Raw genomic sequence first — 27,078 nt, 5'->3', positions numbered from 1 at the left:
ACAGGAGAAAAGTTTGAATGAACATAAAAATTAAAAGATTCTGAAAATAACTTTTATTTCAAAATAAAAAAGAACAATCAATAGAAAAAAATGGTTATCACAAGTACTGCATGTAAACTAATTTCAGTATCCATAATATAAATATCACAGAGTTCAAATGTTCAGCTGCTGAAGAATAAAGCTTCTAAACAGAAGATGGCATTCTCAGGAACATTTGTAGAGGTCACTAAACAATTTTAATTAGAAAAAAAAAAAAAATATATATATATATATATAATCTAAATTGGGTATCCTCATGTAGGTTGTATAATAGGCTGCAGAGTCTGAAACCCCTATCATTTGATTTAAATGATAAAACTATTATCCACTACATATAGCATAATCCCCCTATAAAGTGTGAAAAGTAAGACTTGCACAGCAGTTTCCAAGCATGACATAAAAAACATTCATCAAACATTACATTTAAGTTAAATTTATACTCCTTTTCATATATAAAATGTGAAAATATTTTGTGTGAAAAGTAGGAATTTAGTTAACTCAAAATATTATAGTTCCCTAAAAACTCAGCTAATGAAAATGGAATAGTTGATGCTAATTGTAGATTAGATAAGTAATCAAACCACTACATCCCATATTTCAACATTGAACATGTACCTCTGTTTTGCAACCTGACATGATAAAGTCCACTCAAATGTAAATCCTGAAACTGTAAAACACCTTCAAGCAATAACATTTGAGGAAAAAAAGATTTACCAATTTTAAGGGAGTAAAAGGCTCTTGCCTGAATAATATTTCATGGTCATACAATACTAACCACTCTCTAAAATGTACTTTTAATTTATGTCTTGATTTCTGCTAAACTGTGCATCTTGAAATTAACCCAAACGTCAAATGCGTAGTTTTTAATACCCAAATCACAGTTATCTTGAAATTTGTCCTTATAGTATTATTTTCTGAAAGTTTCTGTTTTTAAATACCCAAAGCACAGTTACCTTGAGAGTTGTCCTAATAGTATTATTTTCTGCAGGATTCTCTCACCTCGCACAAAATTTTACCAAGCTTATTCTTCCCTGGCCACTGTGCCATATCATAAGCCTGCTTGTGCTCTGCTGACAAACCTGTGCCCCAGATCCTATCTTCAGCACTGGCTTCTGCCAGCATGCTAGATCCAGTGCCCAGGAGTAACTTCTTCAAGTGACCATTCTGTGTAAATTTAGCCATATTTGCCTTCTTCACAACATCATCTACTAAAGCCCCCCACACATCCGGCTGAAATCCTTTCACTTTTCTACCTAATTCCTTCTGTTCTTTTGGACTGTTGGTACTCATGATAAGATCTGCTGTTTCTTTGTCATTGAACATCATAGCTTTGCTGTACATCATGTACTGCTCTGCACAGCTAAACTTTTGCCCATCTAGTGTGAATTTTGCTGGGTACCACTGGCTGAAAGGTGATGTATGATTCCAGAACAAGGTTACTTTGTCATCTGTTTTTGTGCCTGGTGCCTTTACATTACTGTAATAAAGATAAAACATGAAATCAAAAATGATTTGATGAAATGCACCAGTTTGCAGATTACCTAACTATGTGACATCTTATTTTTTTGGATATATTTAAATTGAGTTTACCCGACTCCAAAACACAGTGACTCAGTAAAGTCTATTTATATATTAAGAAAGCTTATGCTAATAAAAATAAATTTCTTATCGTAACATGATGTGAAAAAGACCCAAAAGGATCAGGATTTAATGAGTTTGCTTACATTGCGTGTGGAATTTAAAATATACTATTTACCCTATCCATTCCAGTACCAAGACATTGCCCAGCTGGTCTCCACACAGCACAAGCCTTGTACTCTGGTCCCCACTACTTGGCTGAACTGCCAGCTTCATCACTGGAGACTGGGTGAAATACTGGCCAATCTGAACAATCAAATACAAATATTCAGTTTGAGTTTTCTTGTGGGATTAAAATATTCATTATTAGATAGAGTATTAAAAACACTGCTTTTAATGTTCAGTTTCTTTTTAACTTCTGTGGATGGATATTATAGATACTTTTTAGTATAAGTTTCTAATGATGAATTATTAATAGGATATATGAAATATAAATGTGAAGTGACTGTAGGTATTCCTTAGAAATGTTGAAGTTGTTCTATATTTCAATAATTTGCATTTAACCACCTTTAAGATCTTTTCCTGTTTTCATAGAATTAAATGAATACAGGGCTAACATTTTAACAAAACCAACTTGAGAATTCAAAATAGGCAACTGAAAAGAAAGGCTCATGTGAAATATTTGGTTAACCTGTTTCATCTGATGGTCCCAGACTTTGATGGTCTTATCTGAGGATGCTGTGAATATAGTTGGCTCTTCCTCACCAACAATCTGTACACTATTGATTGCACTGGCATGGACCTAAAAATTAATTCACAAATGAGAAATGTTTACTTTCTGTTTTGGCTATGACAGAGTATATTAAATGATTAATATTAACTTCACAGAATTCAAACAAAAGTTATGTGCACTTTATAAATTATTTAGGCCTTTCCACAACACTATATAAAGGTACAGGATATGATAAATGAAATATTTACCTTTTTAGTATCAGGCAAACATTTGCCAGGTGAATGCAATACTGACAACTGACCACTTGAATCCCCAACATAAATCTTGTTGTTATGGCAACCTGTACATAGTAACCAGTTGGCTGGCGATTTTTCCCTGCCCTTTACATCTGCTGGTGGTTTGATTTCTGTACAGTGCATCAAGTCTGCCTTCGGTTTCTGCAAATAAATAAGTTTGAATATAATGGGAATTATAAAAGCTAACTTATGACACAGAATGTTAGAATTCAGATTTCCAATCAATAAAAACACTTTTGCTATTTCCCTCACATAGCAAGTAAAGACACATCACACATGCATACTACAAGAAAGAGTTGTCTTAATTTTTTTATGAATTCTCACCTTGACGCTAACAGCATATTCTTTCACTGTTCCAGCTGCCCCCACAGTGCAGACTTGATAGGTCATGTCCCTGCTTAATATGCCTTTTCTGGCAGTCATGTCTAGAATCCAGTGAGTGTGGTGGAAATCTTGCTGATTGTCTCTTAAATTTTAATAATAATCTTTATTACCTCTGTGAAATGGAGTGCATGAGGGCATGGTTTAAATGAATATAAGTCTATTTTGTTTTTTTAAACCTATTGAAGAACTGCTGGTATAAAATATGAAAAAAACTATTATAGCGACATTAGAATGATATTATAACAGCCATGATATTAACCCAAGTATGATTTCATGGAAAAAATCAGACTCTCTAAATGTTTTATCTAAATATCGATTGAGGTTGCTATTAAAACTTACTGCAATGGATAGATTTTTTCTTCATAACGCTGATTAAAGGAGTAAAGTCTTTTGTCCCACTTGGCAAACCAAATGTGTCCATCACAAGAAGTAATACAATTGATAGGCATTGTATTTCCAAATGGTTTTAATTTCCTGAAAAAAATCAGTCCCACTATGTTACTTGGTTCATAATTGCAGACTGATTTTAAAAGCATTATTTAAAGTACTTGTGTTACTGTGAAATTAAACATTCTGATATTTTTAAAAACCTGAATAAAAATATTTTTAAAAAACTGTAATAGGAATACCTTGTTGAAAATATATAATTACTGATGAACCCCTTTCTGACATTTTACTTTAAAATTTTATACAGCTTCTAATTATGATGATAATAATTTTTTTTCCTTGTAATGCCTATAATGTCTCACCTGACAGCTATCCTCTTTTCATTTGAATCTATTTTCCACTGGGAGGCAGTTCCATCTTCTGACGAGACCGCAAAGCAATACAGAGATACAAAACATACGCCAGTGATGGCATGCTGGTGTGCCTGGAATAGATAAACAGGGATGTTCAGTAAATATGTAACATAGCTGATGTTAGATATACATAGTTAGAGAAAAGAAACATAAGATGTAAAATGAGAAAATATTTCAATTCTCAATTTTTAAACCATTTTTACGTTAGTGCCATATACATCGATTCATTTTTAGAAAGAAACATGTTGTGTATATAAATACAAACCTTGAAAGAGCATTGACATTTCAAGTATGTTTTCTTGCTAGAATCTTCTTCAAAACTCCACACTCTGACATGACCGTCCCTGAAAGTTATTGACAATAGTTTAACTGTTGCATGATGATCAAATTGCTAAACACAAGGTATTAACAATTACAAAACAATAAGGTTATACATACCCTCTAGTCATCTGAGGTAAGATAATAACCAGTCAGATGTGATCACAGCCAGAGTTAATAAACACTGTGCATTGCAATAATTTTACAGCATGTACCTGCTTGCAGTGATTGCATACTGTCCATCTGCTGACCATGTCATGGCACTTATTTCTGCGTCGTGACTGTCTCGTGTCATAGTCTTGGAGAATTCATTTTGCCACATTTTGATGGTTTTATCCAGTGAGCTGCTGCACACTTTATCGATTCCTGCAGCCACAGATATTACTCTGTCTGAATGTCCCAGCAAAGTGCCTAATTGGTTGCCCTATAAAACAAATATGATATCATGTAATTTTTTTGCAGGTTTAAGCAGTATACACATTTCAAAGTATAATTTGAAATAATGCATGAAAAAACTTGAGACCTAATACAGCAGTCTATATTATTCCAATCTTTTTTAATCCAACTTGGTCAAGGAAATAAATTCAAACAATCTTTAACATTTTTAAAACGATTTTCTTCCAATTATGGGAGTAGTTGAGTCTCCAGTCAGTTTCATATGACATACCTGTAATGGTCGCCATATCCACACCATACCATCGTCACCACAGGAGGCAACCATCACATCTTCAACCTTGATGTCTTTTTTGCCTTTCATACTTTTTTCATGCTCTGCCTTCCACTCCTCTGTCTCTACTTCTGTTGCCCAGTCTGACACCTCATTTGTTTCTTCTTCCACTATTATAATAACAAACATGAACACTAATGAACCTCAGACAACTAAAAATAAACAGTAAGGAAGACACAAATGTGTCAATTCTTCCTGAAAACCACATTTCAGTTTAATCTACAAACCTTTCTACTCATTATCAAAATATTTCATGACAACACTGACATCATGAAGTTATATAGGCCATATATTTAGCAATCAAATAAATACGGCCATCCAATTTTGGAATCCAACCCTTGTACGCACCTTTGTCTTTTTCTTGTACCTGTACAAATATATCACAGGCATTGGCTCTCAGCTTGTGCCCATAGAGTGTGGTAATCTCTGTACCCTTGTGGGACCAAACCTTCATCTGACCATCTGAGCTCGCAGACACAATGCAGCCATACTAGAAACAATGTAACGATAGAGTGACTAAATAGTTATGGGTAAGATGACCTCCATAAATGGAACATACCTTAAAATTGAATGATAACACATGGCCAGCCATTGGTAAGAAATAACATGACATGAAGCAGTTTTGTTGTGCTTTACAGCATATTTCAAATGATCATCTCAATAAATTAATTCTTCATGCTTGGTATAAAATCTCAGTATGGTGTGTATCAAACAACCAAGAATTATTCCTCAAGATTACCTTATAAGCTACTGCATTGACAGCTGCCATGTGACCCGTCATTGTGAGTTTCTCTTTGGGTGTGGCCTTCAGTATATCCCATAGCTTCAAGTTGAAATCATTGGAAGCTGTTACCTAAAGTAAGATTTGGATCTACTTCAATGGGCAAAAAAGGTAATCATGTTAAAAGGTTTCTGCAAACACAACATAACCAGAAAGAAATATATTGTTTTTCAACATTTATATATAAATGAACTGCAATATACATAGACACACTCTAGCACTCAAGTGTCTTTTGGTTATATCAATGGCATCATTTTATAACTATGAAATGCCCCAGCACACTGTTTATTAAAACTCTTAAACAAAATAGCAATAAGATTTGTATACTCAGTATTTAAACTTTCCACACACATGCACATGCACTGTTTCAGGGCTAATTATTTTGCAAATTACAATGCCTCAAACACAGCAAAACAAGGGGATGTCAATTGAAAACTGAGGCTGTTATGTCTCTCATGCAGTCTCACCACAAAGTCTCCAGTGTTGGACCACATGCAACCATTGACCCAGTCTGCATGGCAGGCACTAATGACGTTCATAGGTATGTTCTTATCTCCTGGAAAAAGATCCTGTATGTTCCACACCATTAAACACTGAAATATAAGAAAGAAAGAAAGAAACCAATTTTTCTGGTTAGAAATTTGTTTCAAATTCTGATGAATTTTCATTATGTACAGTATCTAAATTAACAAAATTTAAAAGAAACTGGACGACAAACACAATCACATACAATATGCATATTTGTGTCTGTTTAATAGGTTTCAATCAAGTTCCAAAATTCGCTTAACAAGATGAGCTCCTTTTGTGTGACTGGAGCAAATTAAGACTGACTTGAATGTTTTTGTGTTTGGATTGTGGAACTTATATTAAACAAAACTTACTGCTCCTCTACAGGAGGTGACCAACAAACTTCCCTCGGCATTAAATGAACAACCAGTTACAGGAGCCACATGGCCAGACAGCACAGCATAAGGAGGACCACTTTTAAAATATAACACAAAATATATTACTTATAAGACATATGCTATAGATGTGGACTGTATAGGAAAGGGGCCTGTAATTCCTTTGACAAGTTTCTAAAAACTTCATCAAATTATTTTTTTACTTTAAATTTACTGTTAACTATACCTTTATGTTACATATAATTCACTTTAAACTTCAACAAACTGAAACTACTCCCCAAGTGTACCTTGACCTACCAGGCCAACAGGCAAACTATCAAATGGACTGTGATATATGGAATACCAATTTCAGATATCTAAAACTTAATGGTTCATAAATATAAACATGTCCATAAATTAATAGTTTATATACATGTAGTTCAATATTTATCTTGTGCTTGTTTTAGCGTTCTGTTCACTAAAAGAATGCCTCACCCTCTTTTTCTGTCAAACATCCTCGCTTGGAAATCCTCAGACCCTGTAGCCAGCCAGTCCAGTCTACTATCAATGCAGAGGACACTATTAGTGTGGCCAGTGAGAGAAAACAGAGCCTTTCCTGTAAGTGGGTCCAGTGCCTAGACAAATAACATGAATGTTAGCGCATACGTGAAAAGTCATCCAACAGTGAATCATTTGGAAGATAAGACAATCAGAGGCAAAGAGCAGGGAAAATGCATCACTTTCTAAACATCAGGAAACTCTGATTGTACAGACAGCTAATTTCAACAGCAAAAAAGTTTTAATTGGACAGAACTATTTTCAATTATAATGAGGATGTATTTCCATGACTGATTTTACCTTACACAGGAAGAAAATTAGCACAGCTTAATAAAATTACTTAGCTTACCAAGGCAGTGTTGTCAGCAGATCCTGTGATGATGACTGACTCCCTATGATCTACACAGTGGACACACTTGACACTGGCCTGGTGGTGATGAACCTCAAAGTCCAACAGGCCTGCAACAAGATATATATATATATGGCATAAAGACACATTCAAAGGTTTTTGGCTTGCAGTTTGTGAAAAGTGAATCGAGTTGTTCTCATCAAGACACAATCTTTTAGCTTGCATCCAGCCATTAATTATTACAAAAATAAGTTATAACAAGAAACAGAAATAGAATTTTTTATATAACTGTAAATGATGTTTATTATGTTTTGATTATATACCATTATCCTTTACCTGATCTGATGTCAAACCTTCTGGTCTGCCCCTCATGGTACCCAACAACAACGTACTGACCATTTCTGGACAGGGCTACAGAGGTGGCAGCACCATATTCTTCTTGACCAATGGAATTGACAGGCTGACCAAGATGACCAGACCACACCTATGATGACAAAGAAAAAAAATGTATTCAAGGCATTCACCACTTCAAGATAAAAGTGAAGGTCTATGTTTTATGAAGCAAGTTTTATGAATCAAAGGGATGTTTTATGGAAATAACTTTAAGAAGGGACATAAAAAATATTGGTGCCAACAAATCAGCAATGAAAAACAAGTCCATCCAATTTTAAAGATGTTTAAAGAAAAAAAAAAGACTTGGTCCTTACCTTAATTTTGTGGTCATCACTGACCGTGATGAGTTCCTGACCAGCTGGTGAGAAAACTAGCTTGTTCACAGGCAAAGTATGACCACTGAGGGTGCCAACCTGGAGAAGAAGTACAGTAATATCAATCTATAATGTTTTAAAATTCCTCATATTATCTTAAACAAGGTAATTGTAGGTTGTCAGCACACTTGCTGGTACAGTTGCCAAAAACTCATATTTTTCAACAGAAATTTTTATATTTCTGCCTTTCTAAGTTTCTATTCTAATCTACCCAACCATAAATCCCACTCACCTGGGTTCCATTAGCTGCATTCCACAGCCTGACTTCACCGTCCAGAGAGGCAGAAGCAATATGTCTACCAGAAGGTGAGTAAGCAACACTTCTCACAGAGCTGCTATGGCCTCGAAGTATCTGGAATAATTAAACACCTTAAATCATTCAATTTTAGTTTTTTTCAAGATAGGGTTACATTTTTGTATATTCATCAATATGTCTATATAGCTGGACATATAGAACTTGGGATCTAATGCACATCAAGTCTAATCTTAGTTTACCTGGTTTACATTCATGCAAGACATTATGGTAAACATTCATTTTTTTTTGCTTCGCCACAGTGCTTTACTTGTTAATCTCCTCATAAACTACATTCTCTTAATGAAGTTGTTTTCTCTTTATATAACATATATCTATTGGACACTTGACTTACAGCTTTTCTATTCTTGTTCAATGTGTCCCAGATCTTTAGTGATGCATCCCAGCTCCCAGTCACTATCAGCTGCCCCTCAGGGTGGAAAGCTACACAATTTACTGGACATCTGGAATCACAATCCAACTTAATTAAAATACTTAACATATTCAACTTTTTCATATCTTGGTAAGTTGATATGCTTGACTGCATGTCTAAATGTACAACATGATCCTTTGTTTTTACTTGACATATAGCATATACTTCTCATATTTCTTGTGCACAATAAAATGATACCTTTTGACTGGGCATTAAAAACAACACCATGAGTACACATGTAAAACCATCATTAGCATTACATATATATTTTTCCTACTTCTGTCATGTTAAGAGAGAATGATGATTGCATTAAATAAACTGACTTTTATAAAGTCATATCATTATATGTGAACTTACACATCAGTGAACTTGGAGACCTCCACCCCATCTTTCCCCTGCCACACTTTGATATAGCAGTCCCAGGCTGTGGACACTATAATTGATCCTTTAGCATCTGAGGAACAGGAGCTCACTCTCCTATTGTTTCCTTTCATAACTGATATCCTGCAATGAAAAATCAAATAGCGGGGTATGCCTTATATATGCACTGATTGATATTAATCTTCCAAATGCAGTCTTCTATAATTCAAGCAATTTTTTATTATCAATTCACCGAGTTGTCAAATTCTTCATTGATTTTGGAAATGCTTGACTATAATATACAGTATGATTTACCTATTTTGCAAAAACAAATCAAAAGTTGTATTTACAGTTTTCATTTTTTCATAATTCCTGAAAAACTATTAACCTGTGCCCATCGTTCAAATCCCACAGGCTCAATGTTTGGTCCAGTGAGGCACTGCAGATCTTGTCCTTCCCAACAAAACAGACATCAGATATGGTATGTGAGTGACCAGTGAAAGAGCGCTGCTCCTGAATTTCAAAATTAAAAAAGTACATTAAAAATGGTATCATTCATGTTAAACTGTTTACTGAAAGAACACATTCTAGGTCCACATAGATGAAGAGAATTTGAGGTATACAAAAACAAACTAGCTTTCAAGATGTTTGATTATTTTTATACAAAATCACACCAGACAGATCTCACAGTATCTCACAGTATCTCACAGTATCTCAATCATTCGACGGCAAAACTAGAGCTCAACCATAAGGATAAGTATCCTTTCCCTATCTCTTTATTTTCCATGCACAAAAAACCTTAGCATCTACAGAACATGGACCTCACCTTTCCAGTGTTTAAGTCATAAAGTCTGACTACACAGTCATCTGATCCGCACACAAAGAACTGGCCATCTGGAGATATTGCCAGGCAAGTAACTGGCTGAAATTGGCAACAAAAATCAAATGAAATGTTTTAGCAAATTAATTATGAAATAACAAAAAAATTATTTTAAAAACATATTATATTTCTCTGCACTAAAGAAATTGCGATGGAGATGGCTGTGATTTGCAAGAATTTTGAACTATGAAATGAAAAAAATGACAAAATCACCTTTCACAAATTTTTTATTATTTTTATCATTATCAAATTTTTTGTCAAATACTACAGATAGATCTCAAAACATGCCATTCTATTTCTGGCACATCTTTTAATAAAATAATAATGATAATATCTTAATGCAAAGAGAACCAAAAATTCAAAAATGTCATACAAAACATAGTAATACTGGTTGTATTCCAAGCTTACTTTGACTTTTTTCGCCTTCAAATAACTCACCATGGTGAAGTCAGACAAAGTCAAGAGACAAGGGTCACTCCACTCAGGCTTGTTCTTCCATTTTATCAAGCCCAAATCCATGTCTACACTTTCCAGTAAACTCTGAATATCCTGGGCTGGGGCAGAACTCTCTGGTTCATTCAGAGCTTGTTGCCAAGTTAAGGCTGGAACACTGAAACAAACAAGGTGAAGTAAGTAATATCACTCACAATCTACAAACACTGACAGTGAAAAGGTTGTCAGTTTCCAAGTACATTATACAGTCACTCCTGTTGAAATTTCAGATAAAGATCATTTGTTTCTGTCATCTAACCCTGGTAAGGTTGTTTTGTGAGTCATTCAGCTATCTGCCCACTCAATTTAATAGGTGCATTCATGAAGACATACTATTTACTAAACTGAGTTTAAAGGAATTACCTTGACAGTACATGCAAGTTTCTGGACACAAAGGACTGGTACTGGACAATTCTTGGTTGACTCAGAAATTTCTGCCGAGATCTCTCCTGGGATTTGCTACTTGTGCCTGCAAGCACATTCATTTAAGTAATTGCTAAAAACAATTCATCCAGCTTTATCTTTCTTCCCTTTTCAAACTTACTACCTGAAAACTTGTGACGTTATGTACAGTTTCATTAATGAAAATCCTAATGCTTTCCTACAGATTTATTTACAAAGGTTTCTATCTATATTTCACTCTTCAATGGCAACTCACCTTTCACCAGAAAATCTTCCAAGAGCTCAGAGGCCTGTCCTAACATGCACTTGGCTCTGAGGAACTTCAGGCTACATAAGATATCTTCCAACTCACTGAAGGCGCCTATGCAGGACTGCAAGAATGGTATTAAATTTCATTTTAGGTGGCGATAAATCCTTCATGTTTCTTGTATTTTATTATACTATGCAAACACAAAATTTTACATGATTGTATCTAAGTTCAACTTAAAAAATTCAACAGGCAGAAAACACTTTTATTTGAGGATATCAATTTAACACATTTCTTTTCATGTTCAATCTTCAACAACAACATCGTGTATCAATTGAAATGAGAACCACTTCTATAGGCATAAACAGTTGAAAATGAAGAACATTATTCAAACTTCCAAACACTATGGCTTGTAATGTAATACTTGCACTTACTAAATGATAAGTCAGCTCACTGAAAGCTCTCTGGTTGCTTCCCTGCCAACTTCCATTCTTATCAGGGTCAGCATTCAGCCAGAAATAGCCTGCAAACAATATTCAAATGTTTAAATCCTAGCACCTACTGATAACAGCATAATTGTAAGTTATTCATTTTATTTACAAACAAGCTTTTGACTTTGTTTTTTCTGCAGGTTCCGCTGCTTTATAATGAATACTGACACATCCGACTCATCAATTACATACAACTGAAAGTATGGAAAAATGCTATAACATTAAATAGTATGTAAACAAATATAAGGGATTCCAGGAATACTCAATAAGGTTAAATCTTGCAATAAAATTTTAATGACAGGACAGCAACTGAAACTGAAATTCCCAGGAGCACTAGATCAATAGCACAATACGAAGTTACAGACTATGGATTGAGTGCAACTGTTGTTAATGCCAGTATACCTGCCAAGAGTCTGTGAAGCATGACCTCCAGTTCTGTAGAACTTCCTCTCATGTACCTCTGTCTGATAGACCTCTCTATCTCTGCATGGGCCAGACTTAAAAGACTGAAAAATACAAAGAATGGTTGGAATTTTAGAAAAAAATTACAATAATTATTCCTAACCCTTTTTGACTTGATATTGTTTTCTTGGTTTGTTACCTTTTTTGTGTCAATGCACTTTAAAATTTAGTTAGAACAATTTTACATTGCAAAATCCACAGTTTGACCTGCAGTTTGACCTTACACAAAGTGTATCTTTTAAAGTTTAAGTCATCCATCATGTTCATTTTCCCAAAATAACCAACTTTCAACTAAATCAGAAACAAGTTTGGGTAAAATTAAAGTAGCACTTGTATCAACATAAAACATTTAATGCTAGAATGAGTTTCAGTTGCCATTCACCAACCTTGTAGTAGTCACTGGTCTGAGGAAGGTCTTCAGTGATCTAAGCAGTGGTGCAAACACTGCCTGAGGAATCTGATGTTCTGGTTCCAATGGAACATTTAACACATCTTGAACAGTGTACTTGACATGCTGTAGTTTTTGGTGGTAACTGAGAAGCATGTGGAGCTCTTCCTCAAAGAGACCTGGAGAGGAAAGAAAATATTTGATGATTTAAAGGGACTAAAAAATGATTTAAATTTGTTCAATCTGTTGACTAAATTGCTTTAGGCAAGAATTGCAACCCTGTCTACCAGTAGTTCATCAAAATGGTAATAATGGGCCTCTTTTACAGAAAGTAAATAATGACTTATTGTATGTGAAAGCCCAATGATAATTCTATTATCTGGCCTGGAAATAGACTAAAATCTTTGTTCTCAGAAAAAAAAAAGGCCCCATTGGCCATACCTTGGTGAAAATGGGTCAAGATCAGATCAGACTATTGCCTATCACTCACCTTTCCGTGCACAAACCAGCAAGGTCAGTGCAGTGGACACAAGTAATTGACCATGGTCTTGCTCAAGTCTAGCCAACACCTCCTGTAGCAGCAGGGGAACAGTGTGGGGGAGACTCTTTAGTTTCTCAGTGATCTGAAATAATTATTGTATTTTTCCTTTCTTAATGTCTAGGTGCCTATAGAGTGGTCTTGTTAATTTTGACACAATAAAAGATAAACTGAACCACAAGCTCTTAGTCTAAAACTATTGATAAGTTTGTCATAACTTTGCTAACATTTCAGGGCACGAGTGCCAGTGGAGAAACTTACCTTTTCATACACACCAAACACCCTCAGTTCTTCACAAGCAAGGTTTAAGAAAAGTGGGTTGTTAGCTTCTCTCTTACTTGTCAGCAGTTTCATCTAAAATATATAAATACATATGATAAGAATTTAACAGCACTTGCCATGTGTATTATACTGCATAGTTCAAAGTCCTACATGAACAGCTTTCATTTAGATAAGCATACAGCAATCATCAATTTCTTATAATGAATAAAGCAGCTATTGGAACTACTCAATATTTACCTGATTATTAAATCCTGTCTCCACCAATGTTTTCTTGTGTCTGGCCAATTGGTTCCTAACCACTTCAGGCTTGTCCCAAAGGTCAAGGCCAGACAACTGCACACTGCTATGCTGTCGTCTGCTGAGGGCTCTGTGGCATTCTGAATTCTCCACTGTGCTCATCAAGAATATAACATTCTGAAATAAAATGTTAAATGTGCTTAAACATAAAAATACATTATTATGAAAATTTTAAGGCATTTCAATCTGGTCAGAAAGGAAAATAGTGGTTTGAAAAATCTGTTGAGACTACCGGTAGGAATTCAAGGCAGGTCACCTTAACCTGTCCACTTACCTAACTTGACACTACTTACATTATAAACCTATATGGTAAATCTGTTAAATAAACATAGTCACATTGGAAAAGAAATGTACCAGGGCAACTCTGCTGGTGTGAGTCTTTTATAGAAACATTTAGTGGTGAAGTTTTACAAAATCTGAATATTAGACTTTTCTGCAAAATAGTCTCTACAACCACTACACGAAATTATTCATAAACTGTGCTGGGGAGAGTTTCTAGCATGAATGTCGAATTCTAGAAACTTCATCTATGCTAATTATTAATTATAAGTGCAATGTTTTCATTCCCAAAGAACTCAAGGTGAAAAACCTGAACATCCCTAGACTAATACAGCTACGTCGAATTTAGGAGTTATAAAAGGGCAACCATGTCTACACAGAGCACAGGAAAGTGCAGGTTTTTGAGAGCTGGATATTTATCATGTCTCTCTACACATTTTAACAATGCATAACGCACTAAGGGACCTATTGAAAAATTTACACCCATTCATGATGCTCATACCTCAGGTATCTCTTCAGGTATCCAGGTGAGAGAGCGAGCCTGGTGATAATCCTCCAGCATTTCCAGACCATCAAACACCAAGAATAGAGGACTTCCACTGGCTTGGCTAGCCTCTGTCAAAATAGTTTTCAGCTCGCCACAAAGGTTCCTGCAATACAAAATTTCAATAACCAACGTCAGCATGCTGATTAAAGAGGTTCTGATAAAAGAAAACTGTACAACATTAATGTTAAAAAGCCTCACTGATTTTTTTCAATGGACATTTTTCTGTAGTAACCAAAATACATTGATATATCTCTAAATATGTTGCAAAACTCCTTACTTGTAATCTTGAGGCACATCCATCTCTAGGCCAAATCTTCTGATCAACTCTGTACACAGTCTCTTGAGGGCAAATGTGATGTTGGTGGACTCTGGGGTGGCACCCACAAAGTGAATAAAGTGGGTCTTGGCACCTATATCTGCATCATACTGTGAAATCAAACTCGCCTGAAAAAAATCAATAGAAAATATCCCTATATCTGGGTTTATGTTTATCACACAGGACAATGTGCAAAAGAAGTTCACAGACACTATATATTAACTGTAAGGGCATATAAACTAACAAGCTGATGTGAGCTACAACACACTTTATGCAAATTTAAACTGACAATAGAAGCAATCAAAATGTACAGACAGTCACAGTAACAAAATCTGCAACTACTATTCACACAGTCAAGATTTCAAAATACATTTTAAATAACTTACAACAAGAGATGTTTTTCCACATCCAGGTTTTCCAGAAAGCATGAGGATGCCTTCCTTCATAGTTCTCAGTCTCTCCAGGCACATTTTCATCTGGGCTTTACGCCCAGTGAAGCTGCTGACACGGGCCTCCAAGAAGGCCTCGTGCTGAGAGGTCTCATGAGAGATTTCATCTAGCACAGCATCCTACATGTAGATAAATATGGCTTGTAGGTCAAACGGCTGATAAGGAATCCCATCAGTTTAAGCCGTATCATTTAATAATCAACAGTAGCACAGAAATGCATGGAAGAACATCTTCAATGCAGAAGTTTTAAAAGTCAGTCAAACAAAAATTTGGCAGTAAATTTTCTTTCCATGATATTCTGTGAAATAACAAGAAACAAATATCTAGGTTGTAATAACTTGATTACTATTATTATTATTACATTACCTCATCTGGAAAGAACTTCTTTACAGCATTCCATAAGCAGTTGAGTGTTCTGAAGCCGAAGTCTTCCAAACCACTAACCATTGGCTGCCCATCAACAACTCCACCCCACTTGCAAGGGTAGCTGACATGAATAGATGAAAAGACAGTTAGCTTGGAGGAAGCAGAAAATCTCCTTGATAAAGATTTATTTCACAGAATTCAATACAAAAACTTATTTATTCTTTAAAAAACTTTAATCCAAGCTTTTTCAGTCTAATTTTCATTTTGTTGCAAGTATTTTCAATTTGATTTCCACTGTGTTATAGATTCCAAATGAAAGTATGAAATGAGGTTGAGTTTGCTCAAATGCTGCTTCACTGTTAAATGCTGCTACACATTCACTTGTTGTATCTTACCCATCAAAAACTTCCAGTCCACTGCTTCTGATTCTTTCTTTCAATGCCTCCATTTTGGTAGCTGATGACGGTGACTCTGCAGCAAAATCTTGCAAATATTTCTTAGGAAGGTCCCTGAAATTGCAAATATTAAATTTGGACTTCACACTGCACTGGAGAATGCACTGTATGTGTTAATCAAAATTTTAATTTCATTGCTTAAAACTGAATCAGCAAACAATTAATTTTAGTCAAAAAAAAGTTTTAAAATGATTAGGGAAAGACAAAGACAACAAACATATATACTTTTGCCATGATTTATCCCTTAAGAAGAAAAAAGCCTGGTCTTTCTTTTCCTCTGGGTTTGACATGCATGCGGAGTGCATCTCTAGCTCTGTGATAGAACAACCTGGTGGATATTCTCTAACCCAGTCAAACTCTGGACTGTCTGGTACAACATACTTGTCAGGAACCCATCCATATCTCTCACCAAGGATGCCAATGAAGAACTGACACTTGGTGATCTCAGTCAAACAAAGTTCAAGAGTCCTACAACAGACACAAAATGTACAAAGTTACTTGGACTTAAACATCTTATAGGGTTGAAAATGCCATTTAGTGAAATAGTCAGAAAATTGCACAGGGGTCTGCCTAGGCTAATCATGTTTTTGGCTCCCCAAAAGTTGGAATCTGTCAACTGTCGGAAAAATTTCATCCCTGATCATAATTTTTTATGCATTATAAATGCAAAACTTTTGATAGAAAATCAAAGCCCTCTGTCTAGGTACTACAGTAGACAATGGCATATTCTTATAAACAACAATGACACCATACGTTAGAAAACCTTGAACAAAATTATAACCCAACATACTTATTGCTTATTGTGTCCTCCTCCGTGACTCCCCACCTCAGGTCCACTTCATACACATTAAGGAAGTGCTGCTTTCCACGTGCCCGCAATTCAGGAAAGACAAAGCGTGTGAGTAAATCACGCTCCCCATGCATATCACGGAAGGTGGAAGATATGAACACTCTGGCTGTCCTCCATCTGAAAACATGTCATAGATATACATTTGTACATCTGTACTAACGAGTGATTTATCTCACAAAGAATGATATCAATACATCAATATATCAAGTTTATATCACTGCCAGGATGGTGTCTTTTTATGAAATATGTGAATCCTTGAGGTCAAACTGCATATAGAACACATTCACCCTTTTGGTTAAAATATATCATACTGGTATTTCTCCCCAACTTGTGAACTGTTTGTCTCGAATGGCCCTATACTAAATATGTTAACTGCCAAGTATTTATATTATTTCACTCTTAAAAATATTTCTTAAAACAATGATGAAACAAAAATAGTTGTAAGGCACACCTTGGTTTCAGAGCAGCAATAGGCAATGGGTGTTCTACTGCTGGCTTAACTGCACATGGTTTCTTCTCCAACCCAGGCACCTTTGCAGTCAGATTGTACTTCTCATCTATCTTGTCTATATGGGTCAACTGACCACTCTCACCTCTCTCAGCTATAAATCTGGAACAACAGCAAAATATCTCACATACTTTTCTCAAAAACAACAATCCTTCTGAGCCATGGTATTCAAAGCAAAATTAAAGGAAGCATTCTTGGTAAAATCTCTTTGACAATTTTAGTATTTGATATATACCAATCAGCTATACTGCATAAGACAACAATGCATAACATACAGAAAGGCAAGAACAGCCTAAAAAGCTGAAAGATATCATTTAAAAAAGAAATAACTTTTTACCTCAGAATCTGGTCACTGTATCCAGCAATGAAAATATCATTATCATGTTCTGGCTGAACACTTTTGCTGAATCTAAAAAGGTACAAGATATCATTAACAACAGATGCTGGCTGATGTCAAAAGTAATTAAAGTACTGAATGTCCCTTCAATAAAATCATACATATTTATACAAGAATCTTTGCTATATTTCTGTCACTTTATTCATTGACTGGTCATTATACTTACATACAGGATCACCTAATAATGGAACATTTCAAAGCAAGATCCAATAAGGTCATACTTACCCAGAGGATTTTCCACCAAGGTCAACATTAACAAACAACATGTTTGGATTGACCAGTCTTCTGTATTTCTTTAAGAAGTCTGACACATCTTGGCCCTCTACGCTTTCTAGGCTCATCCCATCAGACAGAATAATAAGATTGTCAACCTGAAGGGAAAAAATTATTGAAATGGCAACGGTTTTTAATATTGTTTGTGTTCCACAGTGAAAAAACAGTGATGAAGAAGGGCTTGTACTGGAAGAAATTTGGTTTTAGCTTAAATCCGAACTTTTTCGCTAACTCGGTGATATATTTGTAAAATTAATACCTATGAAGGTTTCATTTAGCCAAAGTATTGGGCAAAATATAAAACACAAGTCTAGTATCTAAATATTACATAACATGTAATGAGGATCATTTAAAAAATTCACCAATATTTACAAAATAAACTTTCATAAACACCATCAATATACAATGGCATTACTGACGGACTCAAGATTTAAGGGTCAGATGTATACCTTTGTTCTGTCTCTCAAAAGGTCCCTAAGGATCCCATCTGGAACTACTGCATCTGTATCCGGTTGATTGTTCACCATCTAATGCAGAAAGAAATAGAAATTTGCCAAAGTACAAAGTAACACATGGAACTCAATTAAAACATTTTACCTCATATTATCAAACATTTTTCCCCTAACTTTTTTAAACTGTGAGTACATGTATACACATGTGATAAAATATTTGTATGGACTCCTTGCAATTTAGACCATGATTAAAAATGTTAATGAGCTTCATAAATAAGGAACTGAATTAAAATTAATTAATGAATTTTCACTTGTCAATTATCTTAACAAAATACTGCACATCCCTATGTGTGATAAGTTTTGATATGTTATGTTTACTCACAAATGCTGATCCCAGTACACTCTGCATGTTGTCCAGTATGGTTCCTTTTTCCAAGTCTACTTCAAGATAACTGCTATTCCCATAAATAACCATCTTGCTTGCTTCACAAGAATACTTGCACATGAGTCCTAAGAGTACAGCAATTTCTGACACCTGGAGTTGGAAAAAATGCATTGTATTTATACTTAAGTTGATAAATTTAAGTCTCGTGTTATTCCACAGACCAGGTGTCAAATACTGTCCTTAAAGGAACTTAGTTCTTAAAAAACTCTATTGTCTTTTATCAATAATCCTCATGCCCTACATCATAATTTTTTAACATATTTTTTTTTACCAACATAATAATAATTTATCAAGGGAGCCACTTAGCCAACACACTTACCTGTCTTGGCTTCCCCAGCCCTTTTGCAGCTGTGCAGGGTCTGTTCATAGTCTTGCCAAGGTTGCAGAAGATGACTGTGGTCCCCTTGATAGGTTGGACATTGTAAGTTGTAGCTATCTTGATAGCAGTGTCCAGGGCTTTACGGTATCTATTCAGAAGCGGTGGATCAAATGGAACCTCTCTATGGAAAGATATTTCAAAAGAAAAGATATTTTCAAGTTCAATGAAGCGTTACTATGCTGTCTTTACCATTCAATCATTCGCATGTTTGGGACAAAAAAGCATGTCATAAAAGCATGATAAAAAGTTTTTTAATTCCTTGCAGTACTGCAAACCATAGGCAATGATCCAAATAACAAAAGTAAATTACACAAACACACCAAATAAAAAACAAACAAACAAACAAATGCTCACTTTGTTTTTGCATTCTTTTTCTTGTCCCATCTTCCACCTCTGCCCCCACCTCTGCCCCCATGGCCACGCCCTCTGCCACGCCCTCTCCCTCTGCTCCATGAGCTGCTACCAGCTACTGCCTCTTCTACAAGTTGCTTCTCTAGATAGATATGCAATACAGACTCCAATATGTGAACAATTCAACCTGGCATTGCTTATTTTGTATCAAATATGGTCCTTTTAGCAGGTTTCTATATCTCTGTAACATTTCAAATATAAAATGTTGTGCTTTTTTCCTACAGAGCAAGAGAGCATAGACCAAAATCTGAAAAATGGGATTTAATAGAAAGAAAATACTTCAACAATCTGCAGTCTTGAAAAATTCCAATCATGCAGGGTCTAATCTTACGACTAAAGATAAAAGTTGACTCACGGTTTTGTTCATATTCTTTTTCTAAACTGTTGAGTACTTCATATGCAGAGAAAAACCTGAATGGGAACTGTCTGCTATTCACCACTGATCTCTGCAAAAATTATTTAGTATACATCTAAGAAGCAAAAATAGTAATTATAAAAGATTTGTAAAAGAAAGAATATTTACACATATAGGCTTTATAATACAGGACAAAAGAAAATCAATGTGAATTACAGCTTTGAATGATGGTCAATGTAAACTAAACTTCTTGCCTTGATAATTATGGTTTCAACAGCAAAGACAAGTTATTTTTATATTGTTTTGACAGTTGACTTGATTGAGTTAACATACCACATCTGTCAGCCTCTTGATCACTTTAGTAGTATACTTCTCAGAGATGCCAGCTTTGATCATGTTTCTAAGATTCCTCAGCATGGCCATAAATGGAAGTTTCTTGTGTTCTTAAAACATTAAAAATATTTTTTTAATCAATAAAATCCACAATAATACAAAGATTACAGGATTAGCCACTCAAAATGTTTCAAATACCAAAATTGTGATCAAAAAATGACCAACCAAGAAATCGGTCACATTGGTTCAATCATTTTTTCCAACTGTGACTATTTTCAAGATGCCTCTGACTAAAATCAATAAAATTGTATTTGATATCTTGGTTATAAATCAACAGCACATTCAAATAGTAAAACACACAAAAAAACATTACATAAAGAAATATGCAAGTCAATGCTTTTATTAGAAGCAGTGATAAGATACAGCATCTCGTCTTTTATGTGAAACAAATAAAGACTAAGGTTGTAGAGTGCCTTACCTGCTCACAAAAGATTCCAATTCACAGCATATATATGAATACCATATGGCTACCTCAACTTACTGACATAATTATCTATTGGATTATTTACATTTAAATATCTACCTAAAAGATCTTGCCACACTTCTGCCTTGTTGCCCTTCATGGAAACTTGGGTCTCCCAAGTTTCTGGAGTAGGCAACTTCATCCTTTTTCCTGCTCGTTCCTCATCCCATGTGCCTGGCAGGCGGCTCTTGTAAAATTCCTCAAGAGTTTCTGGGTACCTGCATACAGAAAATGGAACATGATTCTATTTGGTACATTTATGGTTAATAAAAGCATCTACATTTAGAACCTTCATCTGATTGTTTCATTTTCTCCATCTTTTTTATTGTTTTAAAATTGGGGAGAATAAATGTGAATTACTTGTGAGTACTATCATTAACTTCAAACAGGTGCCCACCAAATTATGTTTTCTGCCAAGTTTATCAAAACAAAGAAGTACCTTTTCCCAATGAGGCACATGACATGTTCAACTGGTTCTGTGATATGGATCTTCCTAATCAACTGTTTCAGTGTAAACGTTTTCTGTTCTCTTTCCTCTTCAGTTTCGCTGTCACTGTCCTTCTAAAATGTGAGATACAATAAACTTAAAATGGCACCTAGTGTAAAACTACTACATTTTACAGAGCTGATACACTGAAGAATGCTCACAAACTATAGCTAATAACTTACTTAGCACAAATTCCATTACAGTCTAATGTTTAACTTTCTTTTTGTTCATGAAACTTAATAATATTAATTTCTTCAATAAACTTACTAAGAAGTTCAAGAAATCTTCATCATCAGAAGAATCAGAATCACTGTCACTCTCAGCCTTCTTTGAAGGTTTAAAAACTGGCTGTGCTCGATCAGCAGACTTTCTACTTGTGTCTTTTTCTTTCTTTGCCTTTTTCTTTTTCGATTTTTCTTTGTTGTATTTGGCTAAAATAATTAAATGTAGATTTCAATATGTTATGAAAACATTTACTAAAATTGAATAAAAAATTAACAGACAGTTAGAAAATTTAGTCCACAAAAGAGGTGATAAAACTGATCTTTGAAATACCAACCTAACTGATATTTATCAAAGTCCTGGAATTTAGCAGCCATGGCTTTTCTCAAAGCTACTGGTAATGAACCTTCCTTCAAAGATTTATCATGGAAAGTCTGAAAAAGATTTACACAAAAAATATTAAATTAGGTACATTGTAAGACATCACAAAAGCAACAGACTACTTAACAATATGTGTACGTTCAGCAATCCTTTATATTGTATTTAAAAAGGAAATGCACTTCTTTGAGGATATTTTAAAATAGTACTTTCAGCATACAAATAAGATTCTGTATGTTCATCTTACCAATCACAAACAGATACTTGACAAAGAAAATAGAAAAAAAAGTGCAGCAAACAAAAGAACCATAAACTATCATGATAACCTAGAAAACCAACCTTTATCACATCAATCATACCTGGTACTGCTCAGCAACATCAATCCAGTCAGAGGGCAGCTGAATGGAACAACCATAGTACTTTCTCAAATACGGTCTGCATCCATTTTCACTTCCAAATGATGAGAAGGCTAGGAGGAAATTAGCTGTTGTTCTGATGTTGAGCTCTTGCCTTGTATACAGAGCAACCTACACAATGAAATAACGATAGGAATATCCTTTTGAGGTAAGCACACTGGAAAGTTTAAAAAAATAATAATAACTGACATACATTGGAAGTTTCATCTTCCACTTTTAATACAGTTGTTTCTACAAAAGGCGAACTAAAGATTCACAACACATATTGTAAAATATTTTACCTTGAGAATGAACTCTGGATCATATGCAGCTAATTGTTGAGCCATGCTCATCAGCTGCAGTCTAGTGCTGTCCTTGGGGTTCTTGAAATCAGGCGCACTCAATAGTGAGGCTGATACTGCATTAACAAAGTTTCTCTGAAATCATGGAAACATTTTAGGTTGTATGTTTACTGAAGGTTAATATCACTCAGTGCCTCTTAGTTCATGAAAATTAAGTTATTTTAGTATTCATTCAAGTTAAGTTGTGTGAAGAATTATTATTTTAATCAATTTTTTCTTGCTGTTGAAAGGACTGAAAAACTAAAATAATTTACAGCAATCTTCCAAAGAAAATTTCATTTGTATTTACCTTCAGAGTTGTAACATCATCAAGCGTTTGGGTGATTCTGGCAATGCTGCCATCCATCTCAGGTGGTGTGAACTTTGGTTTATCCAGCTTTTCTTCTCTCCATTCAGGCATGTAAAAATCATAAAGAGGTGCTGGAGCAACATCCTTTGGCAGGTGATTCACATTTTCTGCTTGTTTTGAAGTTAACTTTTTCTTAGATTTCACTGGTGGTTTTTCAGGTTTCTTTCCATTTGATGATAAGCCAGAGAGTCCTGTCCCAGGAGGTGGAATACTTGCCGAACTTTTCAAACTTCCTAATTTAGCCTGACACAATGACGATGATGCAAGTCCCTGAGAACCAAGTAAACTCACACGGGTGTTAGATATACCCTTTTTGGCTTGGGTTGCTAACACACTCAATCCAGTTGTTAAAGCTGAAGTGGGCTTTACATTTTGAGGTTTGGTCAGCTTGTAAGAGGACATTCCCAAGGTCAAGCTTGAACTAGTGGTATCCAGTCCTAAGTTTGTCTTCAAAGATGCATGTGAAACCCCTTGACTTACACCATAATTTACTAACTTCGGGTTTGTCACAATGACTGAGGACATCACTGACGGAGTGCCACTACCAACCAAGCTTTTGGGGGTAAGTTGTAATTTAGGCCTGACAGCTGTGTTGGATTTCTCTTTTGAAACTAGCATTTTTTCCTTCTTCTCTCTTTTCTTCTTATCATCTGCCCTGTCACTTTTAACTCTCTTCTTCCTGCCATTAACTTCTGTGGTGAATTTAGCCAGATTGAGTTTTGTCTCATTGCTCTCTTTGATTGCATTAAGAGATGTTTGCCGGGTATGAAGTGCAGAACTCATTGATGGATGTGGTGCTAGTAGAGATCCTGACAGCAAGCTGCTTTTTAGAGAAATGACTGGCACTGTCCTACCGCTCTCACCTAATCTTAGACCTGAAATCAAAGCAAAACTTAAATTATGAAAATCATCAACAAAGTCACTTTTTTAATTTATGTTCTCAAACAATTCAACTGTTGACAATTTTTGCGACAGGTTTGCATATTGAGACCCACTGAAAGTATTAATCTTAAACGCTATATGTGTCACATTTTTACTTCCTGTTTAAGGCAGAACATCCTCCAAAGGATACATGCACACAGACAAAAACTCATGCACCACAACACACACACACTCACACACACACACACACACACACTTACCAGATGACAGGGACAGATTGGACTGCAATCGAGGAGACACAGATGTTTCCTTCATATTGTACATGTATGTATTAGGCCTGTTTTAAAAAAGAAATGTTTTTATTTTTTAAAATGTGATAAGGCATTTATTATACATAAGATTTAAGGTTCTACACAACATTTCCCATACAATCAAGAGGAATGCCAATTTCTTGGAATACAAAAAATTGATCCACTCCCTACACTTTTGGTCAATCTTAAATGGTTCAACTCCCCTGACATATGTCATGGATACAGCAGTGCGACATTTTAAAGGCCCATCATTCCATCTTTTACAATACATAAATCACCATTAAATCAAGATAGAGACCAAACTAAAACTGCTGATTTTTCAAATATTAAAAATTTGGAGTGGGGCCACATGCCCCCCCCCCCCCCCCCCAGCTTAAAAGTTAAAGGGATAACAACTGTTCATTTTGGCCAAAAAATGGATTTTCCTGGGGCAAACAACAATTTTCCCTTACTTACCAATGGTTAATGAATCCATTCCCATGTGCACATTCAAAGTTAGTCCCTGATTTTTTTCTAAAAAGTTTGGTTTTCTGTCATATTCTCTTAAGAGATTATTACAGAGTGTAGCCATCTATGGAGGTCACGTGATGTGATGACAAGCACAAAGTCCAGAATAATTGTGTTAACCACCATTTTTGGTGGTAAAATGGAATTTATATTTCTATGAGCTATTTACAATGCATTTATTGTGAAATATGGATAACTTACAAACAGTTGTTATCCCTTTAAACATTTCCCTCCCCAAAACAGTATAAACAAGACAAAACCAAACAATTTTTGCATCCTTGTGTTGTATATATTTCTTTAGTATCATCCCTGTCGTCTACTATTTTTTCTTTGCCGCGCAAAGTAAGTAAACAAGCAAAACTATTTTATCACTGCAACCCACCCTCAGTCAGCCGCCTGTGCAAAGTCCACACAGATATAATCCACTAATACTAACAATAAACTAATCTGTTCAGTCTCTTTATGCGAGTTATGAAAGGCCAAAATCTCACGAGTTTTGCAAAGTTTCGCCTTGCTACTTACCTGAAATGAACCAAAACTGCGACATCGAAGTCAATTTGACAGTCGTGAAGCAAACGTGGAACTGGTTTTCAAATGTTTATAAACTTTATTCTATATTGTATCAATCTATATCCATGCGCACTTTACTACTTACAGTTAAACCTCTGTTTACTGTTTCTTATCTGCTATCGCTTAGTGCAGCTTTTTAAAACAGCAAAAATGCGGATGTCAGCTGCACGAGCATTGCACCACGGATGCATCATATCGGTCGCTCAGTCACATGAACACAACACATTTTACCTCCAAATGCATAAGAGCTTCACACCTAGCACAATGGGTGCATAGAAATAGAATTTTCAATGGAATGAAAAAAAAATTATATATAGAAAAACATTTTCTCCAATAAACAATTTGCATCATCTTATCAAGCTTTTGATCTTTAAAATCAGTTCTGTTAGATTGACCATTGAACCAAAAAGATCAAGTTGAAATTTGAAGATCAACATATATTATTCCCTAAATAATATTTCATTTTTTTCATCAAGCTCATAATTCTTGCTTTGCATATGGATCTTCCATAAATCTAATAATTCCAAAGAAAACTGTTTACAGTTCAGTTCATTTTTAATTTTGCTGAAAATCTTAATACACAGAGAAGTGCCATGTCTTTTGTTATTATGGGTAAAATAAAATATAATTACAACAAGGCAGCAAAGCTGTCAAATGTACAGACAAAAAGCAGGAAATAACTATGCACAAAATAGGCTACTGTCAATTCTGATGCAAAAGTACATTATGTTAAACTGCAAATTCAACATCAAATTTTAATCATGCTCAACAGGTAATACCAATGTAAGTAAAATGTGTAACAAGCATAAGGCTTCAGGCCCATGGCATTTCAAGTTCACACTTTGAAAATGTATAACTTCCAGAAAAAGAAGCCGATTAGACTGCTTTTCCAACTCAGGCTGCATTTTAGTCCTGTATTTCTTTTTTGAACATTTGGCAATCATCACTAACATGGTTTTCCCATAATGGTCATCATGGCAGCAGCACCCAAAATTGTGTTTTCTTCTATTCTGATGCAATATTACATAATGGTTAACAGCATTATGACCGTCAATTTTTAATAATAAAATATACGTATCATGGATTTTCAGAAAATGTGACTAGCATGGGTCTTCAAGCCCATGGCACTTCAAAGTCACTCCTTGAAAATGCCAATATGTGAAAAATTAAATTTTCATAAAAAAAACTGTTTAACTAGCGGAAAGAATTATCAAACAGACTGCATTGCCTACTGAAGCTGTATTTTAGTCCCATGTTTCTTTCCTGTAAGTTTGAGAACAGTAAGTGACATGATTTTTTTTTAATGGTCATCATGGGAGCAGTGTCCAAAATATTTTTTTCCAAATTTTGATGCAATATTACATAACGTTTAACAGCATAATGACCATCAATTTTTAATAATAAAATATTAGTATTATGGATATTCAGAAAATGTGACTAGCAAATGTCTTCAGGCCCATGGAACTTCAAAGTCACAACTTGAAAATGCCAAAATGTAAAC

General features: G+C 35.0%; 1 protein-coding gene across 2 annotated transcripts; it reads right to left on the bottom strand.

Annotated features, from left to right (window-relative positions):
* Positions 1–35: 35 nt before the first annotated feature.
* Positions 36–25,797, bottom strand: LOC106171286 (telomerase protein component 1). 2 transcript variants are annotated; one of them, XM_087002562.1, is made up of 57 exons: positions 25,663–25,797; positions 24,450–24,526; positions 23,248–24,182; positions 22,899–23,033; positions 22,561–22,728; positions 22,161–22,257; positions 21,869–22,032; positions 21,554–21,675; positions 21,175–21,332; positions 20,592–20,701; positions 20,259–20,349; positions 19,847–19,985; positions 19,433–19,613; positions 19,051–19,203; positions 18,666–18,743; positions 18,169–18,314; positions 17,884–17,955; positions 17,490–17,648; positions 16,979–17,155; positions 16,414–16,656; positions 16,129–16,242; positions 15,734–15,854; positions 15,304–15,486; positions 14,879–15,045; positions 14,557–14,704; positions 13,716–13,892; positions 13,458–13,550; positions 13,149–13,281; positions 12,657–12,837; positions 12,211–12,314; positions 11,752–11,840; positions 11,327–11,441; positions 11,032–11,137; positions 10,615–10,786; positions 10,123–10,218; positions 9,685–9,809; positions 9,294–9,440; positions 8,859–8,967; positions 8,444–8,563; positions 8,152–8,250; positions 7,781–7,928; positions 7,445–7,554; positions 7,033–7,172; positions 6,538–6,637; positions 6,124–6,249; positions 5,615–5,728; positions 5,224–5,365; positions 4,816–4,985; positions 4,364–4,572; positions 4,096–4,174; positions 3,780–3,901; positions 3,370–3,504; positions 2,971–3,112; positions 2,599–2,787; positions 2,309–2,419; positions 1,796–1,923; positions 36–1,516 (listed from the first exon to the last, which is right to left on the bottom strand). In XM_087002562.1, exons 2-57 carry the CDS (start codon positions 24,511–24,513, stop codon positions 1,015–1,017), a joined length of 8,658 nt encoding a protein of 2,885 aa, XP_086858688.1. In that variant the 5' UTR covers positions 24,514–24,526; positions 25,663–25,797; the 3' UTR covers positions 36–1,014. The 2 variants fall into 2 exon arrangements, with proteins under 2 accessions (XP_086858688.1, XP_086858689.1); XM_087002563.1 differs by having other exon boundaries at positions 25,530–25,781.
* Between the last annotated feature and the right edge of the window lie 1,281 nt (positions 25,798–27,078).

Source organism: Lingula anatina, chromosome 1 (genome assembly GCF_051362555.1).
Source record: "Lingula anatina isolate TDL-2025a chromosome 1, LinAna3.0, whole genome shotgun sequence".
Taxonomy (NCBI): domain Eukaryota; kingdom Metazoa; phylum Brachiopoda; class Lingulata; order Lingulida; family Lingulidae; genus Lingula; species Lingula anatina.
The sequence above is the reverse complement of the archived record's forward strand: the minus strand, read 5'-3'. Positions and strand labels throughout refer to the sequence as shown.

Bases quoted from the DNA above. Each gene is read 5' to 3' on its own strand.
- LOC106171286 (XM_087002562.1), bottom strand. From the start codon at position 24,513: ATGTACAATATGAAGGAAACATCTGTGTCTCCTCGATTGCAGTCCAAT. The intron at 17,156-17,489 runs GTGTGCCTTACA...ACATGTTTTCAG, and splicing joins ATTGCTGCTCTGAAACCAAG to ATGGAGGACAGCCAGAGTGT. The intron at 15,046-15,303 runs GTAAGTTATTTA...GATTTTTTTCAG, and splicing joins GTGGAAAAACATCTCTTGTT to GCGAGTTTGATTTCACAGTA.